At 47.6% G+C, this 24,493-nt stretch overlaps 1 protein-coding gene across 1 annotated transcript in view; it reads left to right on the plus strand.

The window, feature by feature from the left end:
* LOC128935889 (fer-1-like protein 4) overlaps positions 1–24,165 on the plus strand; it is a 39,621-nt gene extending 15,456 nt beyond the window's left edge. Inside the window, exons 20-44 of the mRNA XM_054274491.1 lie at positions 1,153–1,269; positions 2,383–2,535; positions 2,774–2,951; positions 3,559–3,683; positions 4,070–4,204; positions 5,338–5,511; positions 5,758–5,874; positions 6,157–6,318; positions 6,645–6,804; positions 7,586–7,689; positions 8,091–8,222; positions 8,824–8,872; positions 10,055–10,161; positions 10,515–10,646; positions 11,359–11,469; positions 11,911–12,224; positions 12,498–12,668; positions 13,439–13,593; positions 15,511–15,689; positions 16,654–16,739; positions 17,693–17,791; positions 18,057–18,298; positions 20,184–20,461; positions 21,219–21,319; positions 22,531–24,165. Of these exons, the coding sequence (XP_054130466.1) occupies positions 1,153–1,269; positions 2,383–2,535; positions 2,774–2,951; positions 3,559–3,683; positions 4,070–4,204; positions 5,338–5,511; positions 5,758–5,874; positions 6,157–6,318; positions 6,645–6,804; positions 7,586–7,689; positions 8,091–8,222; positions 8,824–8,872; positions 10,055–10,161; positions 10,515–10,646; positions 11,359–11,469; positions 11,911–12,224; positions 12,498–12,668; positions 13,439–13,593; positions 15,511–15,689; positions 16,654–16,739; positions 17,693–17,791; positions 18,057–18,298; positions 20,184–20,461; positions 21,219–21,319; positions 22,531–22,711 (3,762 nt within the window). The 3' untranslated portion in view covers positions 22,712–24,165. The remainder of the gene's footprint in view (positions 1–1,152; positions 1,270–2,382; positions 2,536–2,773; positions 2,952–3,558; positions 3,684–4,069; positions 4,205–5,337; positions 5,512–5,757; positions 5,875–6,156; positions 6,319–6,644; positions 6,805–7,585; positions 7,690–8,090; positions 8,223–8,823; positions 8,873–10,054; positions 10,162–10,514; positions 10,647–11,358; positions 11,470–11,910; positions 12,225–12,497; positions 12,669–13,438; positions 13,594–15,510; positions 15,690–16,653; positions 16,740–17,692; positions 17,792–18,056; positions 18,299–20,183; positions 20,462–21,218; positions 21,320–22,530) is intronic.
* Positions 24,166–24,493: the final 328 nt, after the last annotated feature.

The raw sequence follows: 24,493 nt of genomic DNA on the forward strand, positions 1-24,493 counted from the left end.
AGTTCTGCTCAGAGCAATACAATTTCTGGCACAGGGAAAAGGGAGAGAATCTGGCCATGGCTGCCCCTTTTTCTGCGCAGATGCTGTGCCCTGATACCTTTCTTCATCTCCACTGGGGCATATGTAGTTGAGCATGTGCATATTGCGGCCCAGTAGGTTGCTGGAGGCCTTTTGGTGCACCATATTCCTGCAGGCAGTTTTGTGGTGGCTCACTGAGATCCGCTACTCCTGAAAACTCAGCCCCTTGGCTGAGTACATATCCAGCAGGTCTACAACAGCCATTCATCTGTCTGTCCTTAGAAAGGGCAACACTTGGGCACTTATCACCCAGCACACAAGACTAGCTAGATGAATGAGAGAACAATTACATACCCTTCATCACAGCACAGCTGTAGAGTCATAGCCCCCGTCAGACTACAAAGCTTTGAAAAGCTGACCAAAATGCAGTGACAGCAGCAGGAAATAAAATTTAGGCATATCTGGATCCCAGTTCCCTTCTCTCTGCTTCCTTGCGTGTCGTCACCTGAGCTATGGTGGAGGTACTCTTCAAAGCCTGAGAGACTCTGGAAGAGAGAACCCACCTAAGAGATGAGTTTTCTGGCCTTGCCACTCCCTAGTGGGTGTACACCCTGAATTTCTTCTGGATTTCATTATTAGTTTTGATTCATCCCAAAGTTTCTTTTCAGATGTGTACACTATCTCCAATATGTACTAATAATGGTGAAAGCCAAGCCCTGTGTTGCAGTTTACTACATCTTCATAATCCCACACTACTGTGGCCCCAAGTTGCTCCTTGGCCAAGATCTCCTGCAGGCACTATCTGGAGCCTTAGAACACCAGCTTCTGGAATGTTTATTCCTTAGACAACTTTCTGCCCCAAATGATTTTAAAGCTTATGGACTTCTGTTACCAGATTATATTGGCCAGGCTGATGAGCTACTGTAGTCTCCAGTTCATGGTATCCTTTGTTAAATGGCTTCTGACAGGTTCATGGAGGTTTGCTCTCAGCAACTGGGCAGTGAGCCATGGTGGACGTCAGGGCGCAATGGGGCAAGATGGACTTGGTCAGCACAATAGGCTCCCTGCAGACCCCCCCATGTGGGGTGGCAGTGGGGCATGGCTGGTTGTGTAACAGCTGTGCTTTGTGTTCAGGTCCTGTATGCAAAGCAGGGGCTCCGTGTGAGGCGGCACCTGACCCGAGATAATGTCAAGGAGAAGATTAAGGAGACAAGGAGGATCCTGGCAAAGATACGTTCCATGGCTAAAGAGGTACAGTGGCTACGAGGGAACCCCTGCTCTGAGCTGGAGAGGTTAGGCAAGGAGAGGATACTGAGCTGGCTGCTCGGGCTCTCACCAGTCTGAGCTGAAGCTTTTCCTCTGCTGCTATGTAAAATTCCAAGTTCCAGCTACTGGAAGTTACCATGTTTCCTGTGATAGCTCTAATGAGGGATGAGGCCTGGCAGCTTTGCAGGGCTGTTGGTGGTGGGGCAGGGGTCCAAGCAACTTTGTAGTGGGTAGGAGGCAGAGCAGGGCCAGCTCCAGGCCTCCTGGGCCTCTCCGCCCCACCAGCCCAAGGCCTTGTCTGCAGCAGACAGTTTTGCCTTGGAAAACAGCCTTGCTTGTGCTGCCTGCACTTCCACCAGGGTCTGCCCCTTGATGCTTTCTGCAGATTCAAACTTGTATTGGAGTAAGATTCTCATCCATAGCAGAGACTCTTCACATTCAGAGTTTCACTTTTTCATTTTAAGTAACTGAAAAAATCGGCATGTTGTGCTGTAGTGTCAACCAGAACGCCATGTTTGTTGACATTAGGTGGACAGATGCTGTTGAAGTTTGGAGAAGTCTTTCACCAAGTAAAGTCAAATAATTTTCACGTCTTTAGCTATGTGAGGGTAGAGTAATGTACAATTGTAGTGATGATGTTTTTCTTCCCAAGTCATCATTTCTGTGATGGAGCTCTGGTGTTCTGGGGAATGTTTGAAGATCTGCCTGTCCACAGGAAGAGGGGAATGAATTCTTTGGTTTGCTTTGCTTGTGTGTGAAGTTTTTTCTTTCCTTATAAAACTGTTTTTATCTCAATCCATGACTTCTTTCAATTTTACATTTTGAATCCTGTTTCCCATCACACCGAGGGACAGTGTGTGACAGGCTACATGGGGCTGAGTTGCCAGCCAGAGTCAAACCACAACACCTCCAGAACCATATTGCAGGGCTGACTTTCAGAAGTACATGGCCAATGTTAGGTCCTTTATTTCTGGATCTCTAAATCACCATTGCTCAGCAGTCCGTCCTGTGGGGAGATGAAGCTTTCACCATGTCAATGGAGGGGGGATGACACATGCTGTTCTTCTGCTGTGATGTTCCTCCCTTCCCTCCCTCCAGCCCCAGTGCACTCTCCCTGATGTACTCATCTGGATGCTCAGCAACAACAGGCGTGTGGCATATGCCAGAATTCCTGCACAAAACATCCTCTACTCAGTAGTTGAAGAGGAGAAAGGCAAAGACTGTGCAAAGATCCAGACGGTCTTTATGAAGGTAGGGTTTATACCAAAACAGTGTGCTCTTGCTTGCTTCACACTGTTTCCTTCTCCTTGCTTTCAGCCCTCCTTCCTGAAATCCTCGAGTTCACAAGGAAACACAGCTCTCATTCCACAACTGCCTTTTAGCTCTGCTGATGTGATGCTCTTTCTCCTGTGCTCTTTGGTCATTCCCAGGCTGATGGTGATCATCTTGGTCTGAGATGTGAAACCTGCTAAACCTTCTGTGCTTTCAGGTTCCTGGCTTACACACTGGTGAGATCTTTGCCAAACTGGAAATCTACATGTGGCTTGGGGTAACCAAATATGTGAAAAACTGTTTGGCAGAGTTGCCTGAGGAGTTCCTTTCCGAGAGTGAGCAGGAGACAGCCCAGCTCTCAGCATATAGCCCTCCCGGCCGGCTCAGCAGGGATGGTGAGTGCAGATACCAGTTCTTCACATCAGCAGGAGAATAGGGAGTTGAGAGGTCCCATCCATGGATTAGTGTCTGTGGTGGTGCATTGTCCCCTCACAGTCCTTCACCTCAGGCCACACTGTGATTTGAGAATTGTAGTATGTCTGAGAATTAGGACCTGATCTAGGGTTGTCTCCAAGGCATGACGGGGATAGGCACATCCAGTTTGATCTCATGAGGATGTATTTGCTCATTCACAGCTAAAGCACCAGACAGAATGGGTGCTTTGTCGGCATTGAATGTGCTGCCAAATTGGCAATGGGCATGAGTTCTGCCCCTCTGATGAGGCTTGATGGTGCTCCCCCACAGTAGATGCTCATAGCAGAACACGGCACATTTTACATGTCGCACATCATGTACTTCCCAGACGTGTCTGGGGAGCCCACTGAGCTTGTCTGGCTTGGCTAAACCTTTTGAGATGTACTGGCCGGAGAACCACAGCCCCTAGAAGTGGCAACTATTTGTCACAGAATGCACCCACTCCTATCTGGCTGGCCTTCTCCTTCAGGCATTTTTTGGCCTCACACAGGACTTTGTCGGGGACTTCCTCTCTCCTTTTCTTACCAGACTTCAGCTATTTCCAGCTCCGAGCCCATCTGTATCAGGCTCGAGGGATCCTACCTGCAGATGATAATGGCCTTTCAGATCCATTTGCAAGAGTGGTGTTTTCAACTCATTGCCAGACCACCAGGGTGAGACCACTTAAACTCTTGCCTCTGTCATCTTGGGAACTTGGGGAGAGAAAAATGACCATGCCCGCACTGACATGTTTAAGGTCAGTGCTATGGAAGTCCTCCTGGGACTGTTGTATCTCCAAGGACTTGGGTATCTATGCTCTGAGCAGTGTAATTATGTTCAGAGAATATCTGACAGTCATTGAGCATGGTCTCAAAGGTTGATTGGCATATGCTAGTTGACCTTGAGTGCTGATCCCACACTTTTACCACATCCCTCCTGCCAACCACCAGCTGCATGTGGCTGTGTGAGAGAGGGAATCAGCCCAGAGTTCCTCTCTTTCCTGCATGTGGTTTATTTCCACTGACTGTGGAACACTTGGGCCTTCTGTCTCCATCTGCAGATGCTGGAGGAGACACTGAGCCCTATGTGGAATGAGCTACTTTTGTTTGACCAGCTCATTATTGATGGGAAGAAAGAAGAGTTGAAAACAGAGACCCCCATCATTATAATCAACCTTTTCAGCCACAATAAATTTGTAAGTATGGCCACGCTGCCCTCCTTATGTTGTTTCTGGAAAAGGGAAGGCAAAGGATTTCTGAGTACTGTGACTTCTCTGCTTGGTTTCCATGACAGCTTGGTGCTGGTCCACTGGTAATAGTGAGTTGTGGGGACTGTGGCTGAGGTTGAGATTTTCTGACTCAGAGATACTCTAAACTCATCAGGGGCTGATGAGTTCTTGTTGGATCCAGGATCTCTTATATTTGAAGAAACATTATGCCTGCTTCCTTGGCAGGCTCACATTGCAGAGGGCTCATATCATGGGGGAACTGATATTGCTTTTAGGGCTATTCCTTCCCTGTGTCCTCACATGTCATCAATCATCCCTCCTCAGTCCTTCCTTTTCTCTCTTTATAATGCTTTAAAGTCACACTGTCTCCTAGAGCCTCTTTGCTACCCTAAGGCTAATGACATAACTTGCACCAGGTTCTCCGGCTGTAACTCAGCAGCTTTCCTGTGGTTCCAGTAAAAGACAAACCCTGTCATATTGGGATGAGTCCAGAGGAGGCCACCAAGATGGAGCACAGGACAGAGGAGGAGAGCTGAGTATATTCAGCCCACAGACAGAGGTTGAGAGAAAGCCAGTGTCTTTTTGCTGTCTGCAGCTACCTGGTGGGAAAGGATGGAAAAGCTCAGTTCAGATTTCTCATGGAAGGTATCAAGGGGCCCAATGGCAAGCAATGAACACAAACTGGCAAGGAAGAAAATCCATCTTGATATAAGAAAGAAATTTTTACACAGAGGTAGAACGCATGCTGGGCTTGTAGCTCAGAGAGCTTGTAGTGTATCCATCCTTGGAGATACTCAAACCCTGTCTGGAAGAGACTCTGAAAAACCTGATCTAGATTTCATGTCCTCTGGTAAATAGTGCCAGGCTGTTTGCTGAGTTCTGCATGGAGATGAACCGGGAGTTAAGTGGAGCTGCTGTAAACATGCCTTTATCTGTTCCTAGCTCTGGATGGAGCAGAGAAAATCAAAGCAGAGGATAACATGGGTGGAAGAGTAATTTTGTATTGTCTCAGATTGGCTGGAATTAGTGGTGGTCTTTGAGGTGGTGAGATACCACAGGGATGATTGGGATACCACAAAGATTTCCCCTCTTTCCTGCAGGGCTCCCCTGAGTTCCTTGGGCAGGCCTTTGCTGTCCCACAGGTGAAGCTGGTTGATGAGCCATACACCAAACCCTCCCTGCAGTTCTTTGACTTCTACAGAGGCAGCAAAGCAGCGGGAGAGCTCATTGCCACTTTTGAGCTGATCGAACTCGATTACAGTGGCTATTTGGAGGTAACAGGCTTGTAGAAAGCTGCACATGGTTGTGAGCTCTCTGAGGAGAGCTGTGTGGGTGAGGAGCTGGTTGCATGGGGCCCCACCAGAATTCCAAGTTGGAGGCCATATCTGGCTTTCCAATGAGAGGAGGCTGCAGGGACAGCCTGTGAGCACAGAACTAGAAGGTGGAAGAGAGTGGGCTTGTCATGGCATGGATTATAAGTGATTTTCATCACCTGCTGTGTCCTGGTTTTACCTGTTCAGCCATCAGTGCCTGAGGATGTGGAGCCCAAGGAGCCAGACTACCTGGAAGACCCTCGTGCGGGACGGTTCATCATCCCTGAGGGCATCCGCCCAGTACTGAAGGAGTTTCGCATAGAGGTGTGCCTCCTTCTGCTGCACTGGCTTTCCCCTTAAGCTGCCCCTGGGTGGAGGGCAGGGCTTGGTGACAGAGTCCAGTTTGATGGTCTAATGTGCCTGTGAGGCCTGAGCAGATGCCAGAAATGGAAGTGCTTGACCTGAGGGGGAAACCATCTGAGTAGTTCAACAGGCAAAGCTGCTGGGCTCCCTCTTCTGGGGACTGTGTCCTGTGGGTGGGGGGTGGTAGCATGGGCAGTGCCATGGCTGGCATGTCTCGGACAGCAGCTTCATGTTGTGCTTCAGATCCTGTTCTGGGGCCTGAGGGACCTGAAGAGAGTGAACTTGTTTGAGGTGGATGAGCCTCAGGTGATCATTGAATGTGCTGGCAAGAAGGTGGAGTCAGAGGTTATTGCATCCTACAAAGAGAACCCCAACTTCACTGAGCTGGTCAAATACATGGATGTGGTGAGTGAGAAGGTGGATTCCACCATGGCAGGGTACACCATAGCTACTCTGCATCATCTCACTGCATGGGACAACACGGAGGGAAACTGCTTCCAGGATTTTGCTCTCCCATGACCACATGGTTCAGCTGCAGAACAAAACCTTTGTGAAATTGCTCACCAAGAACTGTCTTAGCCATGGCCTGTCACTGCAAGGCTTTGATTTTTGGGCATAGCTGCAAGGTGCCAGCAGGCTTCTCCTTATGTGATAGGGCTGCCATAGTTTGACAGCTCAACACAGATTGATCACCTTTACTCCTGTGTACCCCAAGCATAATTCTTTTGCAGGAGCTCCCAGAGCAGGTGTACCTGCACCCTCCCCTCAGCATCTTTGTGGTGGAAAAGCGTGCGTTTGGGCGCACTGTGCTTGTGGGTAGCCATGTCGTGTCCGATGTGATGAAATTCTCTCCCAGAGAGTTGGAGGAGGAACCAGAGGATGTGCCCAAGGGTAAGCTACTTGGAGAGGTTCTCACAGGGACGACAGGCAGGTTTTGCCAGTGGCAAAGATCCCTGGCTCTTCCACTTTCTCTTAGAAAAATGATTTCTTGCAGCAGAATCCTCTCCCTGCAATCACATGGTCATAGAATCACAGAATAGTTTGGGTTGGAAGGGAGCTTAAAGATCATTTTGTTCCACCTTCTGCCATGATTACGGACACTTTCCACTAGACCAGATTGCTCAAGCCCTGTCCAACCTGGCCTCGAACATTTCCAGGAATGGGCCAGCCACAGCTTCTCTGGGGAACATGTGCCAGGGCCTCACCACCCTCACAGGGAAGAATTTGCTCAATGAGACCTTCATCTTTAGGGAGCTGGTCCACTAGGACCAAGGATTGAAAAGTTTTCAGTTCTCTCATGTTGTCAGGTCAAAGTCTGTTCATTGGGTAATAGCTTAGCTAAATAGCTCTATGATAGCAATAGCCAGCACTCCTGATCTGGAAGCGTGAAGAAGAAGCCAAAGATTGATCCATCTGTGGCTATTTCTGAGTAGGGAAGGTATATCTCATAATTATGAATTCCTGGGAGTCAGCAACAAGCATATTGATGATGGTGGTTAATCTCAGTACTGTAGTTGGATTTCCAGCAGTATTTTTTCAGGGTCTGATTTAAAAAGCTCTGAAATCAATCAGATTAGTGTTTTAACAGGGAGGATTTTCCTATGGCTGAAAGTAAGAAGTAGTGAGCAGAAATAAATGCATGGAAACATTAAGTTTTTTATTTTCATCTCAGCTTGCAATGTCTCATCTCACCGTCTTCCATCTCAGACTGTGGTAAACACTGGACTGACAGCTGGTGACCCGGGTTCCAGCACTCACCCCCTTAGTTTTGTGAAGGTGAGTCATATGTTGAGTCCAACAAATTTTGAAGTTTGTAAAGCCAAACTGTAGATTACAAACAACAACAACAACAACAACAAAAAGTTCAGAAATTCAGTGTTAGGTTTAATCCACCAGGTCTTTTTCTGGACTGAAATTCTCCTCTCTCCTGCCTGCTCATTGGCAGTATAATGTGCTGGGGCTCTGGCACAGAGACATTAAAGAGGTCTGCCCTATGCCTTGAGAATGGCTTCTTTTGTAGCAAAGAACAAAGCTGGAGCCACAGGCAGCTTTGCACCTCCTGTGCTGTGCCTGAATGCTGAGACTTTGCCAGAGGCTCCCAGGGCACTGGAGGAGGGTGCATGAGTGTCCTGGATGGTCATTTCTTCCCTCTGAACCCTGTTATCTTTTCTCTCAAGGCTCCTTCGAAGAAAATTCCTATCAATAAGCTTGTAAAGAAGGAAGATGAATATGAAGAGGAAAAACCAGAACTGGAAGAACTGGATTGGTGGTCCAAGTACTATGCGTCCCTGAAAGAACTGTATAACCAGGTAATATTTTGTGACAGCTGCCAGCAGAAGGGAAAATAGGCTGCACTGGTCTGATGAAGATATTTTCAACCATATTGAGTGTCACAGGAGCTCTTCTGGCATGGATCTGCAGGAAGATGTGAACTTTAGTGTATCAAGCATATTTAAGGTACCCAGGTATCAAACATCTACCAGGTGGGCTGATTTCACTAGGAGGTGGGTATTGAAACATCCCTGAGGCTCGGTGCTCAACTGGTGTGAGAATGAGGCAGCTTCTGTCAAGGGACTTCTGAAAATGTGAGGTTGCTGACTTTAACAGGGACTTTCATACTGCTTACTCTGTCCTGGTTATGTACTAGTATGTGTTATGGGAGCAGGTCTGCTCCAAATTTCCTTCCTTGCACTGTCAACTTAAATTCCAATCAAAAGAAGCTAGAAGGAGGATCTGGGGAGAAGAAAAAAGTCATTAAGACACTCGTTGAATGCCATCCTGCGATAATGTTATTGCAGAATGATTTCAGCTATGCCTTACTTACTCTGCTGGCAGGAAAATGTCAGTGTTGTGTGCTTGGAAGGTGAAGCTTTTTCTGTCAGAGATCTGAGGTGACTGTGTGTGTTTCAGGCATGCAGTGATGAGGAAGATGCTGAGAATGATGACCTGAATGATGCAGGTGAGCTCTCTAGCAATACCTCACTCTTTAGTGGGGAGAACCAAGATTTTATACCATCCCAGAGGGTACTGGACTTGTGAGAATAGTGTCTGTGCAGACACCCTTGCAACATTCCGCAACAACAACATAAAAGTGAGCAGAGAGGCCGAAGACATTGAAAAGGGCTATCAGGCTATTTCAAGTTGAAAAAACACCAAACTTTCCTGAAAAAAATTTGGAAAAGTCAGGAAAGTCCTGGAAAATAGTGGAGTCTTGAAAAATGGTGTTAAAGCAAGTGTTTTCCTGTGTGAGAAAAATGAAGAAAAATCATCTGCAGGGATCGTGGGATTGTCTAGGTGAGACCAGGAAGCAGTGGTAGGATGGAGAGAGGATGATGGACAGGAAAAACTGTCCAGGATCTGGGAATCACTCTGTGCTTATGGGGTACTCACGTGGGGTGCAGATGAATCAGGTAACAGGAGATACCAGAGGCAATGGACAACAATAACAATCTTTTTATGATCTGAGAATAGTGTTACAGCTGTAGGTTCAGGTTTGCAGAGGTGTAAGCAGTGACTCATATGGCTGTGGCCTGGGAAAGTGCAAAGTATAAAAATGATGTAAATCATCACAATTTAAGGAGAGACTTTGAGGGTACCTGCATCCCATTAGCGCTTGAGGGATCTGGAGCCTTGGGAAGTGAGACAAGCACACACCCACTCTGTCCTTGGTTTGGTGGTGCCCCTGAGAAAGGTCTAGACATGGTCTCTTTCAGCTGGCTGTGCCAAAAGTGGCAGTGATGCTTCAGTTAGCCACCCAAACCAACAGGCCAGCAAATAAGCTCTCATCCAAAGAGGAGGGTGGACTCTCCTCTGTGCCTTCCCTGACAGCACCAGTAAGGTGGCCCAACCACCTTCCTTCATTTGGTTTCTGCCCAATTCCTGTCTAAATGGTGGCCATGCAGACAAATAGGCAGGTAGGTCTGTGCTAATTTTTGTCCCCCCACCCATCCAGCCATGCTGTGCTGGGAAACTGGAGATGCTGGAAAGACACCTGTTACAAATAGCAATAGCTCCAGTTGCTGTGACAGAGGCCAAAGCCCTGGGTGAAAGCAGAAACTGTGGCTGGGGTGACTTCATGTAGAGACACTTGATATGATGGGCAAAATCAGAGTGTTTCCTAATCTCTTACCATCATTTCTAGATGGAGGGAATTTAAATGCATCTTTCATTGACATGGAAGCAGAGGATGAGGCAGTGATTGAAACTGAACCTGCTCAACTGAAGAGGAAGCTCATTGCCACCCTTCAGGTGATAATTGGGGTGACCTACTCACTTTCAGCCCTGGCCCTTCGTCCATGTCTTCCTCACCTTCCTGCAGTGGAAATTATGCTGGGAGGAGAACATGCAGTGTGTGCTGAGGCCACACCATTGCTTGCCTTTGATGCAGCTAATAACACCTTGGAGCCAAGCTGAGATGTGCATCCACATCTAAGGCTGGCCCTAGGGACATGCAGGAAAATCATTAACATCCTGCCCTGAGTAATACAGAAGTAAGGTAGGACTAGGTGAAATGATTGAAACAGAGAAAGGATGGTCTTTCTGACTCTCCTTCCCTTTGAGATGGCAAGAAAAGGCTCACAATAACTTTCTACTTATTTCAGATCTACAACTCTGAGCTGGAACATGAGTTTGGTAATTTTGAAGACTGGTTGTGTATTTTCCCCCTTCATCGTGGCAAAGCAAATGAAGATGAAGATGGAAATGAGGATGAACACTATGTGGGGAAGTACAAGGTACTGTTTCATTTGGATGACATTTGTGCTGCTTGTGGAAGAAGATCCTTATAATCTGTATTTCAGGGCAAGCCAACACCAGTAAAACCTTGTAGAGTGCATGGGTGTGCAGTTTGGGCTACAGCACGGCCAGGGTATTGTTAGTGCCCGTTGAAGCAATTGTACTTTGGTCCTACGGTTTTTATCTTATAAATCCATCCAATTTAGATTTTTTAACTGCTACAAGGAGAAAGTATGAAGCATAAAGGACTCACTCTGGTTGCAGCCTCTGGGTCTATTCAATATGCATATAAGTACTATATAAGTAAGCTTCTCTGGTTTTAAGGTTAGGAAAACTTATTTAAAAGAGGTGTCATCCTCCCATCCAGGAGCTCTTGATGACTCTAAAATATCAACTACAGAAGTTGTAGCTGTCGCTAGAAAACGTTTGGTGTCCTCTGTCTTTGGCAATCCAAAGTGCCTAGAGATGCTCATATCTGACATTGGCAGAGGCATGACAGCCTGCAGCCTAAATTGCAAGCAGGGATTGCCTGGGCCATGTGGACATGATTTGACCTTTGGAAAACACTGTCCCCATGGCCATAGGGTGTCTGTGGTCTGCATGGGGGAAATGGCTCTGATTTTCTAGTTAGCAGGCGAAGCTGGTGGCTCCAATCCTTTCTGAGATATTCCCATGTATATCCAACTGTTCCTTGAAAAGTGTTTTCTGCAGGGCTCCTTCTATGTCTACCCCAGTGAGGAAACTGTTACAGAGCCCAAGGTCTCCCAGGGAATTCCAAGGAATAGACCCATCAAGGTTCTTGTAAGAGTTTACATTGTTAAGGTAAGTCTCTGGGGGAGGTGACAGTAATGCTTGGCGGTCTCTCCCCTCTCTGTGGACCTTCTGCCCTTCTCTGCTCAGTAAATGTGAGCAGTGGCGCTTGTGAAAAATGTGATGCTGGCTTGAAGCCTCTGCCAGTGGAAGGCACCTACCTCCTGTCCATGGAGAGTCTTCCATGCTTTGTAGCTTGAGGACGGGCAGATGGGTATTTCTTGGCTCCTCACATCTGCCTTGAGATCATGAGCAAGTAGGTGGGTCCACAGCTGAAGATATTAATGGCTTGTAGAGTGAGGATTTGTGTGGGATCAAGTGCCTGTTTCACGGCTGGGGTGGTTGCTGGAGGGACCTGACCAAGCGGGCTTGGGTGGTTTCGGGCCGGTGCAGTGTTCCTTGTTCAGGTTGCCCTCCACAGCTGTGTATAGCAGTATCTCTTATATATTCCAGGCCACAAATCTCTCTCCAGCAGACCCCAATGGCAAAGCAGACCCCTATGTGGTGGTGACTGTGGGGAAGCAGCAGAAGGACACTAAGGAGCGATACATTCCAAAGCAGCTCAATCCTGTGTTTGGAGAGTATGCAAGAAGGTTTCATCTAGTGGGTTTAATAAGAACAGTGCAAATCTGGGGCTTGAAATGTGGTTCAGCATGTAAGGTCTTCTGTTCCTTTCTGATGGAGAATCTTGTGCTTTTACACAAAGCCCTTGGGCACGTCTCTTTGCCTCCAGCTAACTCAGGAGCCATCATGCTTTGGGTTAGGAGGCGAGTACACCCAAGGATTTGATTTAAAATTGGAAGCCAAGCATTCCCTAACTCCAGACCCTCTATCCGAGCCATACACTCCTGGAAAAGGAATTCCTTTGTTTGAGCATGCACACTGAAAATGTCACATACTGAATTTAGAGAGAATCAAAGTTTATCAGAGGCCTTTAAGTTGTCAAATACAGTTCTTAAATATATAGGATTATCAAAGCAGAGCATGTGTTTAATTTCCATCCTCTGCTAATTGTGCTTTCCCTGTTTGATTCTGTCCAGAGTTGTGGAGCTGACAGTCTCCTTTCCCATGGAATCAGAACTCACTGTGGCAATATTTGATCATGATTTGGTTGGATCTGATGATCTGATTGGGGAGACCAAGATTGACTTGGAGAATCGATTCTACAGCAAGCACAGGGCCAACTGTGGAGTGGCTACACAGTATGACTTGTAGGTACCAATGTGACACATGAGGGCCATAGACATTCTTCTCACCTGCCACATGTGCGTAATAGAGCTCCTCCTGTTGTGTGAGACAGAATATTCATTTGCAGGTACTCATTTGCAGATTCACTACAAGTTACATGGATAACTCTATCTCTTTAGACCCCTACCATCTTCCTGTGATAACTCTAATTCTTACTGCAATCTAATATACCTTGCATAAAATAGCAAAAAAAGCCTTTTCTATTCCTTACACATTGGTGTTCTGTGAGAAAAGTGCTTGCTTGACTCTGACCTCTTTCAGAAAGTACAGCAGTTTCTCTGGCAGCATTTTGTAAGCAGCAACACTCAGGACATCTGATTTTCTTTGGCCTCCTTCCATATGGATTCTCCAGATCTTCAGGCAAATTTCTGCACATTTCTCTTCTCCTACCCTGCTATTGAAAAATTAGCTGTGGGAATGGAGCTGAGTACCCAGCACAACTAAAAGTTCTTTCTCACTTAGGAACTGCATCTAGAATTGCTCCTGCTCCTAGCATTGCTTCTGCTGCTCAGAAGCTAATAGTTCTGTGGGGTACAAGTCCAGCTTGTTTTCTTCAGGAAAGAATTTGTTTAGTTTTTCATTCATTAAGACTTTTTGTAACCTCTTTAAGCCCAGTGGAAATCTGAGCAGGGTTCTAGTGATATAGCCTATGCTTTGGGAAGGAAGGCTGTTTCACAGCCTAGAAAGGAAACTTAAGTTAAACAATTTCCTGATGTTTTCTTTTTCCATGCAGAAATGGCTACAACATGTGGCGAGATGCTTTTAAACCCACACAAATCTTGGATAGTTTATGCAAGAAAAACTCAATCCCTGCTGCAGAGTACAGATGGGAGGAGATCAAAGTGGACAATAAAATATTCAAGGTCCCTCCAGAGGCTTTTCCTGAAGGTACATAGGGCTTGTTACACTGGTCCCTTAAGCAGCTGCCTGTGCTCAGCAATGCACGTGCTGCTGGGTGGTCTGCGAGCCCACAATCCTCTCTTCCCTGAGGTGTCCAGGCTGGCTTCCCCCTAGGTGCCCTGCATGGCCCAGGTTTTTGGGTTACTGTGAGGTGCATCCTTGGTTCAGTGCCCTCGTTTCAGTGGACATTGTTGCACTGGGAGAAGATGTGATCCAGGCCATTAGATAACTAAGTGGCTTCCGCGTCAGTGGGTGGAACAAAGTAAACCTACTTTCACAGCAGTGCTGGTCATGGAGGTTTGCTGTATGCCAACTTATTCTGGTGGCTGGCACTATCACAAAGCTGTACCTTCATCTGCTTATGATCACTATCAGCAAGATAATGAAGTCCTCTTTGGGGTTATGGTTATGTGTGTTTTGCAGTTTTTTGGGTTGTGGATTTTTTTTTTTTTTGGTTGGTTGGGTTGGGTTTTTTTGTGGTGATATTTTTTGTTTGTTTTTTCTTTAATGTTTTTTGGTTTGTTTGTAGGTGTTGTTTTGTTTTGTTTTGGGCGTGTTTTGGGGTTGCGGGGGAGGGGAAAGGGAGTATTTTTTCAGTCTTCTTCCCTGTTTCTAGCTGGCTTTGTCCAGGAATGCTCTGTGCTTCCAGTGGCTTCAGGTGCCTTGAGTGATTCCACATTGCCTCTCTCTACTGTTGATCTCCACCTTGTGGGCAGCTTCTGCTTCTCATTTGCTGTTTTCTTTCTCTCTGCCTGACATTACAAGGGAGGGACCAGGGCCAGGGCCACAGATGTCCAAGAACACACCAACCTTTCACAGTGTCTACCAGTAGTGATGGAGATCTTCCCTCAGCAAAGGCCAGATCCTGCTGCTGCCAACACCTGTGCAATTGAGTCCAACCTTGAGGAAAGACTAGAGCAGATGTGGCCCACATGTGGATGGCTGAGTACTGCAAGGCAATGCTATGTAGCCTGTAGGAAGGATGATCCTTGGCCTTACCTGCTCAGAGTGAGGACACCTACATGTATGGACAACTTTACTTTCTCCTTGTTTCAGAGAAACTGTTCCTCAGTTTTCTGGTGGTTCCTATGACTTATGCAAAGAATGGAAAAGAAAACCTACTCAGGAGAGGGCAAGGAGCCTCCAGAAGCCACTCCTCCTTTTTTTCAGGTCACTGGATAGCTGGGGAGGGAGAAACAAGGTGCTCTCCTGGTGTTCCCTGACAGCTGGTTCTTGTTCCAACACAGCTGCAACTGGTGTCCTGTGAACCTCTGCTGTACTTGAACACTGCTTGAAATGGTTTAGGTCTCAGACTGCTATCCAAGGGGCAGTGGTGCTCCATAAACCCAGGAGTGAGTGGGTCATTATGCCCTCATCTGTTGGCTCTGGTTTATCTCCCACCAGCAAGATTTGGTCTTGAAGTGCCATTTGGCTTTGCTGTGCCAAAGGAGTCAACTACTAATTGTGTTCATTAATGGAGACCACAGCTGCCTGTCTTGAGACTATCAAGTAATGCTTTCAAGTAGCACTTCTCTGGCAAAAATTCATCCATGGATCTGTTGGCACTACCACAGAGATGTGGGGACTTAAACTGCCCCAGAGGATCACGTCCTCCTCAATGTTCCTTGGATCTTTTTCCCAGGGCCAGAGTAAATTAGTTTTTGCCCCTTCCATTGCATTTCTCTTAGCTTGTTTTTTTCCTGCTTGCCATTTCTGTCATCACTGCATCATACCGAACTCACTCCCTTCATCTTTGCCCTCCTGCTTCTCCCCATTTGTTTTTCTGGAGAGGTGCTTTTTTGCTCAGTCCATCATCTCCTGTTGCTTGTGCTAGTGACTGATGTCCTGACATGACTCTTGCTGACCAGAAGCCCTAATTTTCTCCCTGGCTGTGTCCTGCTGCAGAGGCTTCTGTGAGGAACAAGAGAGGAGTGGCAGATGAGAACTTGTCGCTGGATGTTGAACATAAGGCTCTGTACGTCCTGCAGCACTGGGAAGAGATGCCAGGATATGGGTACAAGCTAGTACCAGAGCATGTGGAAATCCGGTCTTTGTACAACCCGGAGAACCCCGGGCTTGTGCAGGTGAGATGTGTTTCCGTGCTAAACCTTAACATTGTTTCGGGGAAGGGCCTTCTGGACAACTGGTTTCTAGTCAGCTGTCCGGTTGCCAGTGAATCTTACATATTGTCCCCTTCCTAGGTGGGTGACTGGAGTTATGTCTGTGGATGGCTGGTCCAGCTATGAAGTGAGGACATTGGCCATGGTTGTCCTTTGCTTACACCTACCCTCTGACCTCTCATGATGCTTCTGAATACCCTTTTCTCAAGGAAATTCTGTCCATTGATGTTGTGTTCACAGTGTTGGTGACCCAGAGTTCTTCCTGTCTCCACAGGTCATTTAGCACTGGCTCTGATGAGGATACTGTGTGGGTGGCAATAGATGTGCTCTGCTTTTGAGCCTTGCCACCATGCACCCCCATGGCTGATGGTATCCTTGCCTATACCTGCCTCCTCTGCATTGTCCCTTATCACTGCTGTTTTGCAATAACCTTGTTGTCCGCCCTTGGCTTCTCCATCCTTAGTTTTGTGCAATGCAGCCATCTGAACTCACCATTTTAATGTCCTGCACTGAAATCTCCTGTTTTCTTGGGTACTGGAGGTTTGAACAAAGCAGAGTCCTGCACTCATGCTGGCTTTCTTTGGCATTGGAAATGCACGAGTCAGATCTATCACTTCTTAGTTTTGTTGGTTTTGCTTAAGCATTGCATTACCATATGCTCCTTATTAAGACAGAGGGACATGTTTACCTCTGAAATTCAGTGTAGGTCAAGTGGTTTTTCTTGGAGCAGAAATAAGCAATTTTTCATAGCCTTAATTTTTTTCCCTGTGTAAAATCGAATCTCATGTCACTCTCAAGTGCTGGGAATGGAAAGAACCAAGCAGGGGCTTTCTGATGAGAACTTTCCTTGCAGGATCAAACCTTTGCTCCTTGAAGAGCTGGAGAGTGGTCTGTCTCTTGAAGTGTCTTTGCTCTCTTCTCTCTTCAGGGCTCCTTGCACATGTGGATCGACATGTTTCCAAATGATGTCCCTGCACCACCGCCCGTCAACATCAAACCACGACTGCCTGTCAGGTAGCACATGTGGGGGTAGGCCTGGGGCTGGTGGGCTGCAAGGAGGGTCAATGTCCCTTGCCATGGCTGGTGGGATGTGCCACAGGGCACTGGCTGAGGGTCAGTGCTAGTGTGGCATATAGACCTCTTTCCTCCAATTCTGACCACAGGATGCTCTCTTCAGTGTATCATGTTGGGCCCTAAGAGCTTCAGCTACACAGAGGTTTGGGGAAGGGCAGGTCAATGTCTCTATGGCTGGACATAAAGGTAATAGAAACCCAGGCCAGAGCTACTCATCAAACTCTATTCTGGCTAGTGGACAGATGTCCATAGGAGTCTGGAGAAATAGAGTTGAAGGACAAAATCTGCTGTTTTCAAGGATCTAATGGTACTTTTGAGATGGAGGATCCAGGTTATTCTCTGACGTTCACCTGAAAGGACAAGAGATAATAAACATGAATTTCAGCAAGGGAAACTCTAGCTGACTATAGAGAAAATGTTTTCCCAGTGAGAGTGAAGCTACCCTGGAATAGGGACAGATTGACTCAGACATGCTGGGGTGTCTATCCTTGGTGATATTAAAAACTTATGCAGACAAGGTCCGGCACAATTGACCTACTATGAAGCTAGAGCAAGAGCTTGGAGCAGAGACTGCAGAGATTCCTTCTTGCCTAAGCTTTTCTGTACGCCTATGGCTTAGCAGAGCAGGGTGGATTTCCCATGCAACAGGGATTTGGTTTGCAAAAGCTACCTGTATTGACTGTGGGTGTTTGTCTTGTAGGGTTGTAGTGTCCAGAAAGGGTTTTATGCCTGGCAGTGAGATTGCAGAGCTGTGCTTGGCGGGAGGAGCGGGGGGAACCACACTGCTGGGAATTTTCAAGTCCTGCAGCTCTGGCGTTGTGCTCAGGGCTTGATCTGCCCTCCCATGCACCAGGGACAAGGACATGAATCTCACCTCTGTGTCCTTCCCACAGCTATGAGCTCCGTGTGATTATCTGGAACACGGATAATGTGATCCTTGATGATGTCAACCCAGTAACAGGAGAGCTTTCCAGCGACATCTACGTGAAAAGGTCTGGTGGGAATGATTGGGAGGCCAGAGCTTGGCTGCCCTGCTCCCTGCCCTGGCCCACATGCTCACTTGCCTCCTCTGAACCTCTGGTGTGAGATGCCTACTCCAGTTCTCTTCATGGGCTGCTCTAGCCCCAGAGATGTTGTCCAGGTGTTGCTCTGGTTTGACCCTTTCCTGCTACTCCATGGTGTTCAGTGCTTCCATCCTCCTGCTCTGCCTCTCAGGCTGGCTGACAAGGGTAGAGGATAACTGAGTTTCTCCTGCAGCTGGATAAAAGGTCTTGACCATGACAAGCAGGAGACAGATGTTCACTTTAACTCCTTGACTGGGGAAGGCAATTTCAACTGGAGGTTCATCTTCCGCTTCAATTATCTCCCAACTGAGAAGGAGATCACCTACAAGAAAAAGGACTCTGTCTTCTCCATGGAGGAATCAGAGTTTCGGGAACCGGCTGTTCTGGTCCTCCAGGTCTGGGATTATGACAGGATTTCAGCTAACGACTTTCTAGGTATGGTGTTACCTGCTGGAAATGGGGTGACCTGTCCCTTACCTGGCTGGAGCATTTCCCTGGGGTTCAGCTCTCTGAGAAGGGACCCTAGGACCATCAGATCAAACTCTTCAGCTCAGCAGTCATCTGGGCTGGTTTTTCACACCTGAGCTACAGACAAAGCCTGGAGATAAGCACTTCCCCTACACAGACATGCAGTGCTTACATGCTTGTCCCAGGGCCCTGGTGTATTTATTCAGGGCTTGTCACATCACAGGACTCCCAGGTTCTGCTTCCTCACAACCTTTCCAATAAACGTGCTTGTTTTCTGTGCTCTTTGATATGCAGATCTCAAAGTCTGGGCTTAAGAACACTTTTCCCAGGACCTTATGTTGTGGGAACAGGGACAACCAGTGTAAGACTAGACAACCTTTGTGAGACTATTGTCACTTGAGTTGCTGGGACCTCAGAGCTCCCTGGATGCCCCTGAAACTTCCCAGTAATAAAACCTCCTGAGATGGGCATGCAGTAAGGCCCAGTGCCAAAACAGAGCTAGTGGTGATTCCCCACATATTATGCTAGCAAGTACTGCTGATTGTCTCCCACTTCTGCTGTCATCCCCAAGATTATATCACTCTGTTCAGTTGTTCCTCCCTTCTTCAAATGTTAACCTCCCTACTAAAAAGCAGCACCTTTCCCCAACTATCTCCTGGGCATGTTTGAACTCTCCTTATACTTCACCTTTCATAGTGTATTTAAGAGGCTTTACTGCTAGAGGCACTTCCAGTGGTTCAGCCATGAAGAATTGAGGCACTGAAGAAAGAATTTACAATTCCAATGATTTCTGGCATGTATAATCTCAGGACCTTCTAGACAGTAAGAGGCTTCTGCAGGGTTTACTGCAATCTCCTGCCCTGGCTGTAGGTCAGGTTGCTTAGGACATTTTCTGGGTGGGTTTTGATTATCTCCAAGGATGGATTGCTAGCATGCTTCTGGAGCCCTTTTCCTGGCTGCACCTTTTTCACAATTCTCAGGTTTTTTACTTCCAGCATTTTGTGTCTGTTGCCTTAGGTGCTTTCATTATCCATTTCTGAGAAGAATCTAGCTCCATCTGCTCTGTAGCTTCCTCTAGGCTGTGAGGGATGCAGTAAGATCACCCTCTTGACCTCTCTTCTCTGAACTGAACATTTTGTGTCTCTCACCCCTCTTGTGTGGCACCTACTGCATACTTGACTATCTCAGCCAATAAAAACTATTTCGTTGACACCTTTCTTGTATTAGGGGTCCAAAACTGGGCACAGTATCCAGATGCAGTCTCACTTGGAAATGAGCAGGGAACACTCACATCCCTTGTCTGCTTTTACCAGTACAGACCAGGATGTGGTAAGATTGTTTTGTTGCAAGGGCTCAGTGCCAGAGTGGGACAGGAACTCATTCTGACCAGGACAGAGGCACAAGACCAAACAGGGAGATAAACTGAGGCTGTTGCAGATCTATGATAAACTTGAAACCCTTAAAGCACTTATAATTTTAAATTGTTATCATTTTATAAGTTTAATTGACATTTCCAGGAATTAGAGAGGAAGATCATCTTAGACATGTGAGGAGAGCAGGGTGGGACATAATAAAAGGGTGAAAATAACTCACCATATGAACACACCAAACAGCCCTTATCAAAAATGAGATGAGACCTGGGGCTTCTGCCTCCCAGTCTCTAACTCCTAAGCTAGTAATTTCTTATGCATAATTTCAGGTTCTCTATCTGTAAATGTGCAGGGTGCTGCTAGATAATTGCAGCAGCTGGGACCTGCTTGTGGCAGTTGGGAGCATGGCAGAGACAGCCAAATGTTGTGTGGGGCTGACCTCAAGGTTTTACCGTGTGGTCTCCTCTTCCCTGTGCCTGCAGGCTCCATCGAGTTGAAGCTGCATGACATGGTGTGGGCAGCCAAGAGCTCTGAGCATTGCACCATCAAAATGGCCAAGGAGAATGCAACACCTCGATTCTCCATTTTCCGATATAAGCGCATGAGGGGCTGGTGGCCCTTCATCAAACTCAGAGATCAAGAAGATGACGAGAGACAGGAAAGAGAGTACAAGAAGAAGAAGAAAACGAAGTGGAGCAGCTCAGTCAGACCAGAGGACATGGAATTCACAGACCCCAGTGGGAACAAGTATTTCTTGACGGTAAGGTGGGGAGCTGGAAAAGGTGAGCACAGCCAGTGTTTTTCCTCTGCCTTGATATGGCAGCCTGTCCTACACGCACACAATCTACAAGGGAAGCGGTGACCCAGCTTTTGCAGGATCCTGAAGACTTCTTCCATCTGCTGCTGATCCAGCACTTTGTCTACCCCTGAGAAACCAGGTGCTGTGGCATGCAGAGGTGTCTGACTTCATGTATTCCTCTGAGCTTTCCATAGAGCTCAGCTCCATGAGGGGAGCTGTATTGGTTTAGAAATTTAGTATTCCCACTAAAACACCTCAGACCATGTTCTCCTCACTCACTCCTACTCCAAAGCAAGAGGCATATGGCTCCCCATCAGCCATTCAGGACAGCAGCAGAAGCTTGTACTGGGGTCTCTGCCTACCCTAGACAAGCAGGTGCTGACTGACCAGGGACAGACTTGCTCCTGATACCCCTGCTGCTGAACCACTGTGTGTCTCCAAGGGTGAATTTTGCTCAGTGCCACTGTGGGAGGGTAGAGACAAATCAGGTAGTTGGGGAGTTCATTAAAATACAGTTCCTTGTCTGCAAAACAGTTTCTTACCAAGCCACAGTTTCCACTGGCTGTGAAGTAAGACTCTAGCCAACGGAGAAAAAAGCTCTGAGCCATCTGTAAGTGGAACTGGGAGAAAAATACCCAGTTGTGGCAGGATGCGTGGTCATCGGGCTGGTTTGTGAAGCAACACATTCAACTGTGACTCAGACATATTGTCCCTCCAGGGTAAGGTGGAAGCAGAGTTCCAGCTGCTGACTGTGGAGGAGGCTGACAAAAGTCCTGTTGGCTTGGGCCGAAAAGGGCCTGAACCCCTGGAGAAGCCCAAGTGAGTATATGTATTATCACCTTTAGGTTGAACAGACAGTGTCACGTTCTCAGCAGCTGTTTGTATGGAAACCAGGAGTATTGGCTTGTCTGGAAGCCAAGAGCAATCTCTGACGTCCTGGGCATTGGGGTCTGCAGGATCAGGACTGCCAGAGTTTCCTAGAGTTCAAGTGAGTCCACAGGACCTGAGGCTGCAGCACCTGACCCAGGATTGATCTAAGGGTGATACTCAAGGCAGCTGTGCCATAACATTGCTTGTACAATGGTCAGATCTGTCTATGTGAAGGTGAAATAAACAGGGCAGGAGACTTTCTCTCCTTTTAAAGCCTTTATTAAAAAGTGATCAGCTCAGGATTGGGCAGCTCGGCGGGGCTGCAGTCCCCCGTCGTCTCTCCCACGGCGAGTCAGAGGAGGAGGATATGCACAGCTCTGTCCACTAGGGGCAGAGCTGGGGAATCAGGTCCTTGTGAGAATCTTGAGGGCGTGGTGATCCCATCTGATGTTAGTTTTCCCTGCCCCGTCTCCCTCAGGCTCAGCGCTGGGGACAACTCCCGTGGTCAGGGCGAGGGACTCTGAAGGTGTTCCACATCTCTGCAGGTTCAGCACTCGGCTCCTCACGTCCAGACATCACTTCAGTCTCTCAACTCTTATTTGGCTCGTTGTTTTTGGGGTTTTCCCAGTACGTTTGGAGCCGTAGTCCCCCACAGCATGCTGGTCCTCTGGTCCTGGAGTCACTTTGCATATCCCCCCCCCCCCCCCAGTCTCTTCTCCTCACTGTTCGGGAAGGTCCCCACCCTTCACTGTCCCAGAGAAGGGCCATTACCTCGCCCCAGCCAGGGCTTTTACCGATACAAAAACAACCATTAACAACAACGACCCGTAATTACCATAATACAGGCAGGAGCCCAGCAGTAGTGGTAACTTTTTTCTCACAGAAAAAAATGAATTTTTGTTAATAACAAAGGGATCCCTTGTGTACAAAGGTGAAGGACAGCTGTGGGGGCACTGGGGCACTGTTCCAAAGAGTCCCATCCTTTTGTCTCTAGTGTTTCCACAGGCAGTGTGTTTACTGTAGCCCCTGGGCTGATCCTGCCTGGAAGCAGCAGGAAGAGCTAGTGATTCATGAGGGTAGCAGGACACCAAAGCAGAAGGGCCAACGTGATGTTCTGTAGATTGAGCATGTGCTTATATATTCTTCTCTTCCTGTTCTAGTCGGCCCAAAACAACTTTCAACTGGTTTGTGAATCCCATGAAGACCTTTGCGTTTTTTATCTGGAAGCGGTACAAGAGATACATAATTGTGCTGTTTGTTGTCACTGTTCTGACAATCTTCCTGGTTCTTTTGGTCTACACCATGCCTGGATACATCAGCGAGAAGATCATTAATGGATAAATGCTCTTCAGCAGAGAACTATTCAAGGATGGGTGATTGTGGCAGGAGTCAAGATCAGAAAGCTTGATGAAAACCTGCAGGTGCAGAGACAGCCTAGAGAGACAGAGACCTGCAGAAGTGAGCTTTGTTTTCCTTGTGAATAAAAACTCCTTAGCTACTCTCTCCGATGCTTGCGTTTTTTAGCTGCTTTCTGGAGCTGGGGGACAACCTATTTATTTGTGTGGTACAGGCTGATCCTGGTTCAGCAGTCCTCACTACTGCCCCTTTGCCCTTCTTCCTGAGTAGTACAGCAGCAAGGACTACACTGGGACAACATGGGTTCACGAGTGTGCATCTGTGTTTGGTGTTGGGCTGACGTAAACTAAATGAGAAAATAAATTCATAAATTGTTCTTGGCATGGTTTGTGGTGCATCAGGTTTCCTGTTATCTGCACAGACAAGCCCTGACATGATCTGATCCCAGTGGAGGTATTTCAACCAGGGTTTTGAGAGGACAGATTCCTTCTGAGTAGTGCAGGTGATGCTTAGTGGGACCGCAACTTTTCCAAAGAATTTATCTGACTATGCAGTTTTATAGCAAAGGTGCTTGCATCATGGCCATTTGAATGGGGCAAGAACAGAGTATGTTTTGTGGAGAAAACTGTCTGGGCAGAGCCAGGCAGGTAGATGTGAAGCAGGTGAGGACTCTGGCTGGACATGAACCCAGAAGTCAATGTGTGGCAGACATGATGTTCCCCCAGTGAGTCTAGAGTTCAGCCATGGAGTGGGGACCCCAGAATAGCAAAGAGGGAGGCCTCTCTCCCTCTAGGGGACCTTTGGCCTGCAAGGTGGGGGTGAAACAGGCTGCAAAGGGCTCAGGTCATGCAACACCTGCTTGGGGCTACAGCAAAGCCCTGGGCTGTGACAGTGCTGCATCGCTCCCTGTTTTTCTGCAGGGCCTATTTATTTAGTGGGATGTTGCCTTCATAAATAATGCCTGGTCCTCTCTGGTAGTGCCCAGCGAGCCCCAGCAGCGATTGTTCCATGCAAACAAACTCAGTGCGCTCCAGCACATCCAGTGCACACCTCCAGAGAGCCCTCTTGGCTCTTTCAGCCATGCTCAACCACATTTCCCACCACACCACCTGTTGAAACGCTGGCATTGGTGTCCTTCTCATAGCAGAGAAACCGAGTGGATTTTGGTGTCTTTTTTCTTGTTGGTTCTGCTTTCCCCGAGGTCTGGGCCGGCGCAGTGGCTCCCGCGGCTCCCGCAGCTCCTGGCCGACGGTCTCCTGTCGATTGTCGGATCTCGGACCAAAACGAAGGAGAACAGTTCAGGATAAAATACCGAAAAGCCGCTGGAGGATTCCTGCCGCAGTCTCGCCAGGCCAGGGAAAGGGGGAAAAGGAAACTTGTTGCTTAAGCTAACAAAAAACTCAAGCTACCTAAACAACAAAGTACCACCTAATCTGCCTAGCACCAGCAACACTCCGGAGGCTCCCAAGGCTCTCACACCCCGCCCACTGACTCACCTTAAAGTTACAGCAAACTTTTCTGGGCATAAAGCCAAGACACGCAGGCTTCCTGAAAGTACTTCGTTTTATAATTGCTGCTGTGTGCCTGGGATCTGCAGGTGTGTGTCCGTGTGTACAAAGTGAAAGGAGGGTGAGGCGGTGTCTGTTCAGGGTTTGAGTTTGCGAGCCAAGAGGTTCTGTCCTGCCTTTGCTGCTGGCAGCTGAGTGACCTCAGGCCTCTGCCCCAGACCCCTCCAAGCCCAAATGTGACCATGATTCATACCAGCAA

This window comes from Melozone crissalis, unplaced genomic scaffold, assembly GCF_028551555.1.
Source record: "Melozone crissalis strain CALT ecotype California unplaced genomic scaffold, PUWL_Pcris_2 ptg000017l_1, whole genome shotgun sequence".
NCBI classification, from domain to species: domain Eukaryota; kingdom Metazoa; phylum Chordata; class Aves; order Passeriformes; family Passerellidae; genus Melozone; species Melozone crissalis.